Source organism: Pelophylax lessonae (genome assembly GCF_965119305.1).
Source record: "Pelophylax lessonae genome assembly, chromosome: 6".
NCBI classification, from domain to species: domain Eukaryota; kingdom Metazoa; phylum Chordata; class Amphibia; order Anura; family Ranidae; genus Pelophylax; species Pelophylax lessonae.
The window spans coordinates 230004885-230019251 of record NC_138773.1 but is presented as its reverse complement, the minus strand read 5'-3'; the positions used below and the strand labels follow the sequence as shown (position 1 = coordinate 230019251).

The 14367-nt window shown below is 39.8% G+C and overlaps 1 protein-coding gene across 1 annotated transcript; it reads right to left on the bottom strand.

Annotated features, from left to right (window-relative positions):
- Positions 1-6861: 6861 nt before the first annotated feature.
- LOC309557985 (helix-loop-helix protein 13-like) lies at positions 6862-12938 on the bottom strand. The gene is made up of 2 exons (XM_082260892.1): positions 11957-12938; positions 6862-7060 (listed from the first exon to the last, which is right to left on the bottom strand). Exons 1-2 carry the CDS (start codon positions 12453-12455, stop codon positions 7023-7025), a joined length of 537 nt encoding a protein of 178 aa, XP_082117018.1. The 5' UTR covers positions 12456-12938; the 3' UTR covers positions 6862-7022.
- Between the last annotated feature and the right edge of the window lie 1429 nt (positions 12939-14367).

Here is a 14367-nt window from a genome sequence, read left to right as displayed (position 1 = left end):
AGTGGTATTGGACAACCAATACATTACTTGCCACTCCATTCTTTGGCATGGTCATGTCAGAATACAGATTTTCCCTCATAATGAAATATATCCACTTTCAAAATAATGAAGAATTTGATGAAACTACTCATCCTGCACTGAAGTATGATTCTGAAGTATGATTCTTCAGAATTTCCAATGTAGCTATGTGCCAGAAAGAGACATCAGCATAGATGAAAGTCTAATGGCCTACAAGCTAAGGCTCAGCTGGCTGCAGTACATTGCATCAAAGAGGGCACGATTTGGCGTAAAATCCTACATGCTGTGCAAATTGCCAACTGGCTACATTTGAAATTCAGTGATATACAGTGGAAAGGGAACAACATTTGATGAAAAATACAGTAATTATGGAATGGCAACATCTTCTGTTCTTTTACTAATTGAGCCATTGCTAAATCAGGGCTATTGTGTAACAATAGACAAAAATAATAACGGACAATTTTTATACATCTGAGGTTCTACTGCACAACAAAACTGACTCCTATGGAACCGTAAGGGCTAACCGGCGCGACAATGTTTGGCAAAAAGAAGCTCAAGACAGGAGAAATGGTTGCCTGGCAGAAAGGGAAAATTATGGCACTGCGATTGAAAGGACAAGAAAGATGTGTGCCTAATGAGTACACCTCCACTATGAGGGTACGCACGAAAGGTGGGAAAGAAGTCATGAAACCAATAGTGATAGACTACAACAACACCATGGGAGGTGTCGACAGAGTCGACCAAGCATTCTATCCAGCTATGAGGAAGTAGCAAAAAAAAATACTATAAGAAGATGTTTAGACATCTTCTTGAGCAATGCTTGTGGAATGCATACATTCTGCTCAACAAAAAGTGACAAGCCTTTGATTCATGCAAACTTTATTTGGAAAGTTGCCGAAATAATCTTTAAGTCACCAAACACCATCAATGGCTGTGAACAGATCTGGATGTTGTGCTGTTGGCGTTGTCAGCCCGGAACGCCTGACTGGTCGTCATTTCATGGACTACATCCCACCAACTGAGAAAAAGTCAGCACCTACAAGGATGTGCGTGGTTTGTTGCTCGAAGAGAAATGACAGTGGAAGGAAAATTAGAAAATAAACCAGATTCTATTGTTCCGATTGTGACGTCAGACTTTGTGCAGTCCCATGTTTCAAAATATTTCATACCCGAGATGTTTACTAAAACTTTATTACAGTGACTATTAATATCACACCCCTTGTTTGTACATATTTCAGTGTTTTTGGTTTGATTATTTTATTGAATAAAATGTATTATATTATAATTTATGATTTCCTGTTTCCTGTTTCAAACTTTGATTTAAGTGGGTTATTCCTAAGAATTACAGGCCTAAAATATAAAACAACATATTTCCATGCAAAACAATGTACCTCTTTTAGCACAAAAAATTCTGACATAATCAAACCGCCAGGGAGGTTAAAGAAACTGACAGTCCCACCAGTGGTGAATTCTCAGGTTTCCAGGCTAAATAAGGTCACTCTGCTACCAGTGAAGGACTCTCCGTCTTTTAAAGACCCTGTAGACGGGAAGGCTGAGTCTCTGGTCCGCCATCTTTTCACTGTGGCAGGTTCAATTTTGAGGCCAGGGTTCGCCAATACCTTGGTCTCTCAGACTTAAATGGAATGGGCAAAAATTCTGCGCCAGGATTTGAAAGGGGGTCAACATCCCCCTGAGCTGGCCGAATTGGTGGACCAGCTGATACAGGGGTTGCAGAATATCTGTGATGCTTCCCTGGATGCGGCCCCGCTAGCCTTCAGGGCGTCTGTGACTGCAGTGACCCTTTGGAGTCTCGATGGAAGAGATCAAACGTGGTCCTGTCTTATCAGCACACAAGCAGCCCTTTCGTCCTGCAGAGGCGCAGGATAAGGGTTCAAAACCCTCCCGTGCCTTCTTGGGAGGTTCCAAGAGACCCTGGGTTGGTAAATCAAAAACGGGTTCCGTTGTCCCCGCAGACAAAACCTCCTCTGCCTGAAGGGATTCCCTCACCCGTACATTGGACTTTGTTTTTTTTCTGACCCATGGACCTCTTTTATTCAAGACGAATGGGTTCACGAATTGAACCGGTTCGGTTACAAGATCAGGTTTTGGTCCTTGCCCCGGCAAGGTTTTTTCCTTCCAGCCTGCACCTGTCCCCGGATTGGCTGCAGGGCCTTATTGGGGCGGTACAAGATTTGCTCTCACAAGGGGTCATTGTATCTGTTCCAGAGTTGGAACATTTTCAGGGGTTTTACTCAAACCTTTTCACTGTCCCCAGAAAGGAGGGCAAGGTCCGTCCAATTTTGGACCTCAAGGCCTTGAACCTCGAGTTCAGAAATTCAGAATGTAATCTATTTGCACCATAGTGGCTTCCTTCATCAAGGGGATTTTCTAGACTCTCTCGATATCAAGGACGCTTGCCTCCATATCCCAATCTATGTTGAGCATTTTCTTCGCTTCACCGTGGGCGAGGAGCACTATCAATTTGTGGCGTTATCCTTTGGTCTCGCTTCAGCTCCTTGGGTGTTCACAAAAGTGTTGGCCCCGGTGCTTGCCTTGCTCAAACAGAGGGGGATTGCGGTATTGGGGTACTTGGACAAGCTGCTTCTACGAGCTGAGTCTCAATCTGTCTTACAGGACGATTTGGACATCAGTGTGCGAACCTTACAAGACTTCGGCTGGATGCTGAATTTTCTGAAATCGGCTCTGACCCAATCAAACAGATTGGATTACCTGGGTCTGACATTGAATTCAGCTTCGTCTCGAGTGTTTCTCCCGGAGGCAACATTGCAAAAGTTGCAGCATGCGATTCAGCTCCTGTTGTCCAACCGCCGGTTATCTCTCAGGACTTGTATTCAAGTAAACAAGACAGACCGCCGTTCTGTGAGAGGGGAAGATGGAGATCTTGTGTTCCAGTTAGACAGGGACACGGATTTCTGTCTTTCCCCCAGCCAAAGCATCCCCCACACAGTTAGAAAGCACTCCCTTGGAGCACATTAAACCCTTTGATTGCCCCTGATGTTAACTCAATCCCTGCCAGTGTCAGTACAGTGACTGCATTCTTTTTAGCACTGACCACTGTATTAGTGTCATTGGTCCCCAAAAAAGTGTCACATAGGGGGATATTTACTCAAACGGTTGCACACAGAATCTGGTGCAGCTGTGCATAGTAACCAATCAGCTTCTGACTTCAGCTTGTTCAATAAAGCTTTGACAATACAACCTAGAAGCTGATTGGTTACTATGCACAGCCACACCATATTCTGTGTGCACCTGTTTTGATGAATCTCCCCCTTAAGGCCCGTACACACGTACCGATCGTCGGCATACAAACGTCGGTGGACGAAGGATCTGCCGATTGTACGCGTGTTAGTATGGTGCCTCCGACAGATGTCTGCGCACAATCCGCGGACAAAAGTCTTTCTTGCAAACATGAAAATATTTGTATGCCGACACCAGAACGGACGATTGTTCGCCTGTCAGTACACAATTCGGCCGACAGACCGCAGATTTGCAAGACTGGGCATGCTCAGAAAATAGAAAACACAGGGAAAGTTAACCATTACATGACATCACTTCTGCAGTCGGCGGACAAAATTCTTGTGCTGTCCTTGTGCTGTCTTTGCACTTTTCAGCAGACACCGACATCCCGGGGAGAAAAGAGGAACATTTGTAAGCCGACCATCGGTACGTGTGTACGGGGCTTTAGTGTCAGATTTGTCCATCGCAATGTCATAGTCCTGCTAAAAATTTTCTGATCACAGTCATTACTTGTAAAAAAAATAAAATAAAAATTCAATAAATATATCCCATAGTTTGTAGATGCTATAACTTTTGTGCAAACCAAAAAATATATGCCTTTTGGGATTTTTTTTTGCCAAAATATGTAGCAGATAACATATTAGCCTAAATTGATGAATAAATTAGATTTGTTTTACTTTTTTTTGGATATGTTTTATAGCATAAAGTAAAAAATATTGTTTTGTTTTTTGTTTTTTCAAAATTGTCGATCTTTTTTGTTTCTAGCGCAAAAAATAAAAAACGCAGAGGTGATCAAATACCACAAAAAGAAATCTCTGTGAGAAAAAAGACATCCATTTTATTTGGGTACAGCCTCGCACGACCTTGCAATTGTCAGCTAATGAAATGCACTGCCGTATCAAAAAAATGGCCTGGTCCTGGAGGGGGGTAAACCTTCCGGGGCTGAAGTGATTAAACTCTTTTTATTGACAAAGATGCATGACATTAATACATATAACTTAAGCACAAAGTACAAAATACGGTTTTACAGACATTAAACAGGTCAACAAACACATGTACAAAACTTTGCTTAGAATTCCAAAAAAGAAAAGTTAAATACCGGATACCCTCCTGGGTGTACAAAAAATGTCAAAACCAACAAATGAGACCCTGGGCCATAATATTTAGCTATACCGCTTCCCTGAGTCAAGGGTCAGTCATAGTCTCTACTTCACTAGTAACTGCTTATAGTGAGAAAGGAAGAACACCATGCATCCCAAATCTTATTGTATTTCTTGGAGCACCCTCTACGTTAATAAATTATTTTCTCATATGGCAGTATTTTGATCTTTATCCACTTACGAAAAGATAGGGGATAGGTTGGACCCATTTCATTGCAATAGCTTTTCGGGCCAAAAAACAGTGTCTCTCTCAGCACAGCTCTATCATACCTCTCCCACTGCTCCTCATCCAAAATTCCCAGACGACATATTCTCGGAGTGCAAGGTACAGATACTGATAGAATAGAGAAGAAAATGTCAGTCACCTGCATACCAATACCTAGCTATCACAGGGCATACCCACATAATATGAGCATAGTCGACACTCGTGTAATTACACCTATTACAGTTAGGGTTGGGTACACGGTGCATAGCATGTAACCTCACCAGGGTGAGATATGTTTGATGTATCATATAGAGTTGTATTAACTTATTTTTAATGGCTGGAGACACATGTAGGTGTGAGGAACAAGCTTCTTCCCAATCCTCACCTGTAAAATCTAGAGTGAGTTCTTGCCATTTAGAGTGCACCGTTAACAGTCTTGTTGATGGTGGCGGTTAACAAATGGGTATAAACCTCAGAGACAAGACCCTTGTGACACCCTTATTAGTGGGTAGTTAGAAAATTTAGTAGAATTTATCTCAAACTGCGCCTGAAGTGCATGCCTAAACTGAAGATATCGGTAAACGGCAGAATGGGGAAGGTCAAATTTTCTTTGTAACTCAACAAAAGAGAGAACGTTGCCAGTGTAGATGTCCTCTAAAGTGTCAAGACCCTTTTGGTTTCCAAAGGGAACAATCTGTGCAGTGTAGCAGATGGGGAAACACAGCGTAATGCCCAATAGGGAGTTTAACATCAATATCTTTGAATTCTGTTATATGTTTAGCTTCCCTCCATACCGCCCGAGCAAGATTCAAGATTAGTAAACGCACCTTTTCCAGAACTGTTATTGGTGCTTCCAGTGCTACTAGTAAATGGTTTCACTTGAAAACATGGGCTAAATGTGACTCACGACAGCCAGTGTGACAGGTGTCAACCAACCAGTCAAATGACGCAGTTGCCCAGCTAGATAATAATACATGTTAGGAAGTGCCATGCCTGCCTCAACTTTAGGGCGCTGTAAGGTGGATAATTTAAGCTTTCGTCTGTTTGCCCAGGTTGTGGTGCATACAAGTTAGCAAATATAGTGATAGTGGTTACATATTTCCAACTGTAATTTTAAAACGGAAACATTGGATTCTAAAGTGTAAGTTAACTGTATTATGGTGATAGTTGTATAGGAGGTGTGTGTATATTGCCACTCTTTATTTATTTTTGCAGATGGAGCACAATAGAGGTTATTACTACTTCACAATCATACTGCCTGAATCATCCTGACATATTTTACTAAATTTATATTCTGATTTTTGATGGGTAACTAGAGTGAAGAGTGGTATATGGCAATTATGCTGTATTTCAAAAACAATAGCTGATCGGCAAAAATGTATGTCAGTTTAGGAATCAGCGGGTCAAATATACCCAGGAACAGGTCTAACATTCAAGGCACCAAAATGTGTGTTGGCCTGTGAATCTGATACCCCTATGGGGTGGTATTTTGCTCTTGCTCTTCAAGGCTGGGTATTTTGTGTCTAGACCTTTGAAGTTATCAGGTACGCTAGAGATAAGCTGCTCTCTACTTAGCTATGATTGTATGTGTCCCAAAGTGGACTTGTCTATTGCCTTCCTAATTTGTGGCCACTCCTATTCCTCATTATGTCAGACCAGGCTCAGTCTGACCCAGGGGCAATATGAAGCTCAGCTCCCATAATGCAATAGTAGAATTCCCTGTTTTGCTTCTGCGTTGTCAATAAATCAATAAATGGCATAAAGAAGGATGGGCACGTTGTATGAGAGTGTTGAGTGCAAACTTATAATTTCTTCTGTCCTATGGAATGAAAATATCTGAGCTGTTAACCAGTTGTATATGGTTAATCTCTACATATTTATAGGCCCTACTAGCCCTTTTGGGGAAATACACCTATTATGAACGAAGCACTGTAACGGTGTTGTCCCTTTTTGATAAATCCTAGTGCTCTGGGAACCTTTTGCAATGCATTGTATTTTTTAAATAATGATTGAATACAATTTGCAATTTTATACATTATTTGAGAAACTTGTAAACATAAAAAATACACAACCATTATATTTCCATCTAAGTGGATTTGCTTTAGACCTCTATGTTTAACGTCATGTCATTTATTCTTCTAACAGACAATTCAAGAATTTAGGCATTTTGTACTGTTCAAACAGGTGTATAATTTATACAGTACTAATACATGTTTCTGCAAGTGGTCCATGGTCTGTTTCCATGACATTGTGCTACATATCAGTTAACTATGTCATTCCCATAGTGGCCTAGGCCCTGGGAATCTCAGGAGCCTCCAGTCTCAGGCTTTTTGCTGGTGAGAATTCAGCACCTGGCCTGAGAGGACTTTGATGCTGCTGCTTTAGTCCCATTTAATCCAGGACAGACGAGCGGTGAGATCTGAAAGAGGAGTAGATTGCAGTATTAGTCTGCTGTTCTCATACCAATGGCTTAAACAGATTTGTAAAACATTAAGCTTTTCATCATTTGCATCCAAAATCTGTGAAGAATAACACCAGAACCTCTTGTACTAGGTGTCCCACACTCCCCCATAACTAACAAACCAAATTAAATACAATGGGGCTACAGCACAGAGAGAATATTTTTTGCTCCTGTTTAAAAAAAAAAAAAAATGACCCAGCAACTTGAGGCATGCCTGAAATTCACTCACCTGCACTATGCAGTAGAAATGGAGATACACTATATTGTCAAAAGTATTGTGACACATGCCTTAGCACACACATAAAATCTGTGGGCATCCCAGTCTTAGTACGTGGGGTTCAATATTGAGTTGGCCTACCCTTTGCAGCTATAACTGCTTCAACACAAGGTTTAGGAGTGTGTCGTTGTGAGTGTTTGACCGTTCTTCCAGAAGCGCATTTGTGAGGTTAGTCATTGATTTTGGAGAGAAGGCCAGGGTCGCAGTCCCTGCTCTAATTCATCACAAAGGTGTTGTTCTCATCCAACATCAATGCCTGACCTCACAAATGCGCTTCTGGAAGAATGGTAAAACATTCCCAAAAACACAGTCCTAAGCCTTGTGGACAGCCTTCCTAGATGAGTTGAAGCTGTTATAGCTGCAAAGGGTGGGCCAACTCAATAATGAACCCTACGGACTCAGACTGGGATGCCATTAAAGTTCATGTGGGTGTAAAGGCAGGTGTCCCAATACTTTTGACAATATAGTGTATGTCTGTGCTTAGGGCATAAATGGCTTCCAAATATACAACACACAAAATACCAAAGAGGTGCAACCACGTGTTAACTCTTGCATAGCAAACTATTACTAAAAAGCAGAAATTCTTGATTTGCATATATTGCAATACATGTTAAAGCTTGCCAGCTGCAAAAAAGTGATCCCTCCCAGGTCAATCACAATTCCACCTTGCACACATTTAGGCTGGGTTCACATATATTCAGTGTGGGACGCCCCATGTGATTTTTGATAGAAATCACACCGCATTTCTATTCAAATCACATGCGATATCTGTGTGGTGTGATTTGAGCCATATATTTATATGGCTTAAATTTCCCCAAATCTGCACAAAAAGGCGCAGAACCCCCAAACCCCCCCCCCCCCCACACTGGAATCAGATCACATAGGTGCGTACATCTATGCCATCTGACTCTGTCAATCACACTTGGCAAACTGGTTTGGAGTGTCTTTAACCACTTGCCGAACTGGGAAAGCATGTAATTTGTTTGATGATAAATACTGGGGTTATGGCTGCAGCTAGATGCCATAACCCCGGTATTTTCTTTTGCCTCGGCCCTGGACTTTAGAAGAAAAGTTATCCCCGCGGTGGATTCGTGTACCCCCACCCATGCTTCCCACTCATTCTCACATTATGTTACTGATCGCTGAGCGCGGAAAATCACCCGGCACTGACATCACTTATGGTTCTCAGGCCATGTAAACATGGCTTTTTTTTTCTTAAAGCAAAAAATACAAATTTTTTTGTATTTTTTTTGTTTAAATCTTTTAGGTAGAGAAGAGATTTGGGGTCCTATTGACGCCAGATCTCGCTATAAACCTGTCATGCTGTATTGCTATCGCAAGGGATGTTCACATTTCTTGCAATAGCAAAAAAAGTGATCAAAAAATTGTGTAAAGGAAAAGTGTAAAAATAAAAAAGTGGAATAAAATCAGTAATAATGACGAAACATTCTTTAAAGTGCCGCAGTGCATACGTAGGTCACGCCCACATATGTACACTGTGTTTAAACCACACGTGAGGTATCGCCGTGAACGTCAGAGCAAGAGCAATAATTCTAGCACTGGACCTCCTCTGTTACTCTATACTGGTAACCTGCAGAAATGTTTAAAGCGTCGCCTATGGAGATTATTAAGTACTGGCGCCATTCCACAAGTGTGTGCAATTTTAAAGCTTAACATGTTAGGTTTTTTTTTTTTTTACTCAGCGTAACATCATCCTTCATATTATACAAAAGAAATTTGGGTATATATTATGGGTTTTTTTCGTTTTTTTTTTTAATTCAAGTGTATTTTCTCAAAAAAATTGAGTTTGAAAAACCGCTGCGCAAAAACTGTGTGACATAAAAAATGGCAACGACTGCTATTTTATTCTCTAGGGTCTCTGCTAAAAATAATATAATGCTTGGAGGTTCTAAGTAATTTTATAGAAAACAATACAGATTTAAACTCGTAAACAATGAGGGTCAGATAAAGGCCTGGTCTTCAAGTGGTTAACTTAACATTGATTGACACCCCCTGCGGTTCACATTAACACTATGCAAATTTAATGCAGCTCAGGAAACTCACAGGATTCGCTGTGTTTTCCTGCACTGCATATGTGTGAACCGAGGCTTAGGGGGTTGATTTACTAAAACTGGAGAGTGAGAAACCTGGTGCAGCTCTGCATGGTATCCAACAGCTTCTTAAATTAAGCTACGAGAAAAAAGAAAAAACCTGGAAGCTGATTGGTTTCTGTGCAGAGCTGCACCAGATTTTGCACTCACCAGTTTTAGTAAACCAACCCCATAGTGCCAGTATGAGGAAAACAGACCAAGATCAGCAATGCACATTTTTATTTTTCATATATATATCACAACACACAGATCATGATCTATTCATGTAGCCAGCTGCAGACCGAGATCCAGCAATGCAGGTCTACAATGAGAAAAGGTCTGTTGCCCAACTCTATCTGTGTCTGGTTGTCCCATATTGGCAGTATATGTCCATTCTCCTAAAGGACCATACACACTATAAGATTTTCTGAAGACTTTTTCCTTCAGATTTACCTTTTCTATGTAGTGCAAGGGCCTGCCAGATTGCATACAAATTGAAAGTGTTTAGGTTTGACCTCATATTATATGGTTTTGGTAAGTCTAAAGGAAAAAGTCTTCAGAAAATCTTATGTGTGTATTGCCCATTAGAGTATGCTTTTTAGCAAGTAAGATGTTGGTAATCTTTAAGCTAGAGTAGGAAAATGGCCAGAGAGGAATCACATGGACACAGTTGCCCAGTTAGAATGTGTATTGCAATATACTGTATGCGAACAGAATCTCTGTTTTTTTTTTTTTTTAGGAATATGTAAGGGTTAACATGTGGTTACACCTCTTTAGTATATCTTGTGGTGTGTATATGTGCTCTATTTAGGACCTGAACACAGACATATCTTTATTTTTAATAAAAGGGCAGGGATGCCTAAAGTAGTTAGATCAGAAAAAATATGTTCTCTGTGTTCTTGTATTTTGTATATGTATATATTTTTGCACTATGTTATTAAATGCCATGAACAAAAAAGACAGTATTCAAATTTTAATATCGTTTTTTTATTAATGACAAAGGCATATGTCTTACCAAAAATTAAGTGAAGCTCAATCTAGAGTGAATTTACATACTGCAGTCTGTCTTCCAATTTGGCCAATGGATTACTAGTATGATAAAGCCTTGCATGTCTACAGGTAGCCTTAACTTGGTTATAAAGTACATTTACTTATAATTTTTGACAAACCACAATGAATCCTTTTCCTATATTACTATCTTGTGTTTTTGAGTTCAATAGCCTGTATGCTACATTTTATATTATGAATTTTATTAAACGGGCTTTAGTGTGCAAAGATAACACACCAGGATAAAGATCCTTAAAAAAAAAAATATATATATATATATATATATATATATACAGTGTATATATATATATATATATAGTAAATTCAGCATAAGGTATAACACAGACATGAAGATTGGTCAACAATCTAATGCCTATGGGTGAGCCTATAAATAGACAGCTGTACTGTATATCTGTTGTAGACTGATTATAATATAGTATGTATATTTGATACTAATGCCTATCATGATACAAACTATTCTAAATCATTGTAAGGTGAAATCTAGTTATTACAATGCTTTGCACATAAATGAAAAAGGAGCTAGTGATCCAGAAAACTGGGTGCTATGGAGAAAATATTAAACCAAAAACAAAATAAGGTGGTCAGTGATGACTGCACTCGTCCTGTAGATGAGTAATCCCTTTCCTTTGGTTTTAGTTAAGTAATTGCTACCTGCAATCACGATTTAGCCACAAATCACTTATGCAGTTGAACAGTACCAACATGTGACTATAACTTCATATATTCAGACATCTTCAACTGAAAGCTAATTAACTGTGATAAGCATGCAAACCTTCTGGTCAAAGTTTGTATTAAAAGTATTTTTGGCTCAGTTTAAAAAAAAAAAAAAAACATAAGCCCCAGATAATTTTTGTTTCCTTGTTGCTTGTTTTTGAGTTGACTAGAGGCATTCCACTATAGATGTTTACTGCATGCACATTATGAGTACTTGAGAATTATTGCACAGGTTATTTAGGTTGCTTATAACTGTGAATTCCAATAAGGTGTCTATTGAAGAATTTTGTCTCTTAACTGAACCATAAAGAAATTATGCAATAGAATCAATGGGTTTAAGATTGCATCTACATCTTGGTGAACTTAGCCTATTATTTGGTAAATTTTCTCAAAATGGTGTGTGAATTGGCACTAATGTGAAATGTTGCAACCCAGGTGAATATTCTGTGGGCTGTTTGGTTCTTCCATAACATTTTAAAGTGTGTCTTCTTTTATATGAGGTCTTGGTAGAGATGTTTGATGACGCCTGTTATTTTGGTAGTTTAAAATTTCATAGCAACCATAAAGGACATTTTGTTACGCAAGCTAGTTCAGTTCAACCTTTGTAAGAGATAAAAACACACAATTTGTTTTGAATTTCCTTGAATCATAATGTGCTACATTTTAAAGAAATGCCCTTTGCAGGCTAGTTCTGAAGAAACTTACCACTTGTGTTCCAGATGGTGCCATTTGACCCATGTGCACCTTTTTTCATAAACTCATTTAGATAGGACTTAGGATCTGTCCCAGAAGCCAGAATGTCACTCAGCAATGCAATGTAGGCAATGGCCAGCCGCAAGGTATCAATTTTGGATAATCTCTTCTCATAGGGGAAAGTTGGGACTCTACCTCGCAATTCTTCAAAAGCAGAATTGATACTCAACATTCGCCTCCTCTCCCTGATATTCGCTGCTTGTCTGTGTACCTTTACCTGAGGAGTCAGGATGCTTTGGCTCTGGAAAATATTGTTTTCATCAACATCACTCACAGGGAACTGAAAGTCTGGTGTAAACTGACCATCAGAAGACCAGGAAGAAAAGTATTCTGGAGCAATATCAAAATCTAGGGTGCAAATGTCCAGCATAGATTGATACTGACAACTGTTTGATGGACCCAACAACTGTTCTTCAGTGGACATTTCTGGCTCCCATCCAGTTTCTGTCATTCTAGAAGTTGCGATGTGTCCCCATCCAATGTTTATTACTGAATGGTAAGACCAGTCTGGGAGAATATCCTGGCTGTTGCCTTTAAATACTCTAAAGACACTTAGTGGCTCTCCATATTATTGTTGTTGTTCCTAAACTAATTAGAAGATGCAACTTCTTTTCAGAGGCCAGTCAATGAAACGTGCTGATTTTTCTATAGCTGTTCTTTTTGAATGTAACAATCAGGGTGCTTATACTATGAGTGGGGGTGTCAGCATGACATCCTTAAGTGCCCTGGATAGCAGAAAGGAGCAGCCTCAGAAGTCTACAGAAGCCTGTCAGGAACATATGAGGCTCTTGTTTCCCCCTGTAATTGAGATCACAACCTCTACTTGCATGGGGTTTGTATGGGTTTTACAAACAACTTCACTTGTATTAACTTGTTAATTGGTTCCCAAGCACTTGTGCAATTGATTTGTATGAACAAGGTACACTGACACAGGTGGTGACTTGAGCACACCATGGAAGAGTTTGAGTTAATAAAAATGAATTGCTGCCTGATCTGCTCAGCTTACTGATGTGTTCCCAAGTATTTGTAAATCGAAATGTAATTTTGAATGTTGCAAAGGCCACATAAACCCTAAAGATACATTTTTTCCAGTTTCTATTTTCTAAATGCAATTACCTTAAAAAATAAAGAAAAACACAATTTTACTAGCAAATACAAGTTTATAAGGCCAGTGTAAAAATTAATTCTTTATAAAATAGCAATTTTATGTATTTTTTTTTTTTTTTTTTTACATCAGATACAGTGAGGGGAAAAAAGTATTTGATCCCCTGCTGATTTTGTACGTTTGCCTACTGACAAAGAAATTATCAGTCTATAATTTTAATGATAGGTTTATTTTAACAGTGAGAGAAAAACCCATTTTAAAAAAGTTATGAAATCAGTATTTGACCCCTTCGCAAAACATGACTTAGTACTTGGTGGCAAAACTCTTGTTGGCAATCAGAGGTAAGACATTTCTTGTAGCTGGCCACCAGGTTTGCACACATCTCAGGAGGGATTTTGTCCTACTTCTCTTAGCAGATATTCTCCAAGTCATTAAGGTTTTGAAGCTGATGTTTGGTAACTTGAACCTTCAGCTCCCTCCACATATTTTCTATGGAATTAAGGTCTGGAGACTGGCTTGGCCACTCCAGGACCTTAATGTGCTTCTTCTTGAGTTACTCCTTTGTTGTATTGGCAGTCTGTTTTGGGTCATTGTAATTCTGGAATACCCATCCATGACCCATTTTCAATGCCCTGGCTAAAGGAAGGAGACAGTACATGGCCCCGTCTATTGTTCATTTGATTCGGTGAAGTTGCCCTTTCCCCTTAGCATAAAAACACCCCCAAAGCATAATGTTTTCACCTCCACGTTTGATGGAGATGGTGTTCTTGGGTCATAGGCAGCATTCCAAACATGGCAAGTTCAGTTGATGCCAAAGAGCTCGATTTTGGTCTCATCTGACCTCAACATTTTTTCAGTCCTTCGTGGCGTAGTGTTATCAACTGTTTTCTTGGTGACTCTGGTCCCAGCTGCCTTGAGATCATTGACAATATTTTCCCATGTAGTTCTAGGCGAATTCCTCCGTATTCTCATGATCATTAAAACTCCAGGAGGTGAGATGTTACATGGAGCCCCAGGGAGATTGACAGTTATTTTGTGTTTCTACTATTTACCAATAACCATCTGTTGTCACCCTCTCACTAAAGCTGCATTCACATGTCAGCATATTGATCGTGGGCAGAATCACAGCGATTCCGCCCGCGATCTGGAAATCATTGCAAATCGCGGGACGCATGTGCGTTGCCCGTGATTTGCAATAGCACCCCAAACGCTGTGCGATGTTGCCGCGATTTCCACCTGCTGAATCGCGGTAACATCG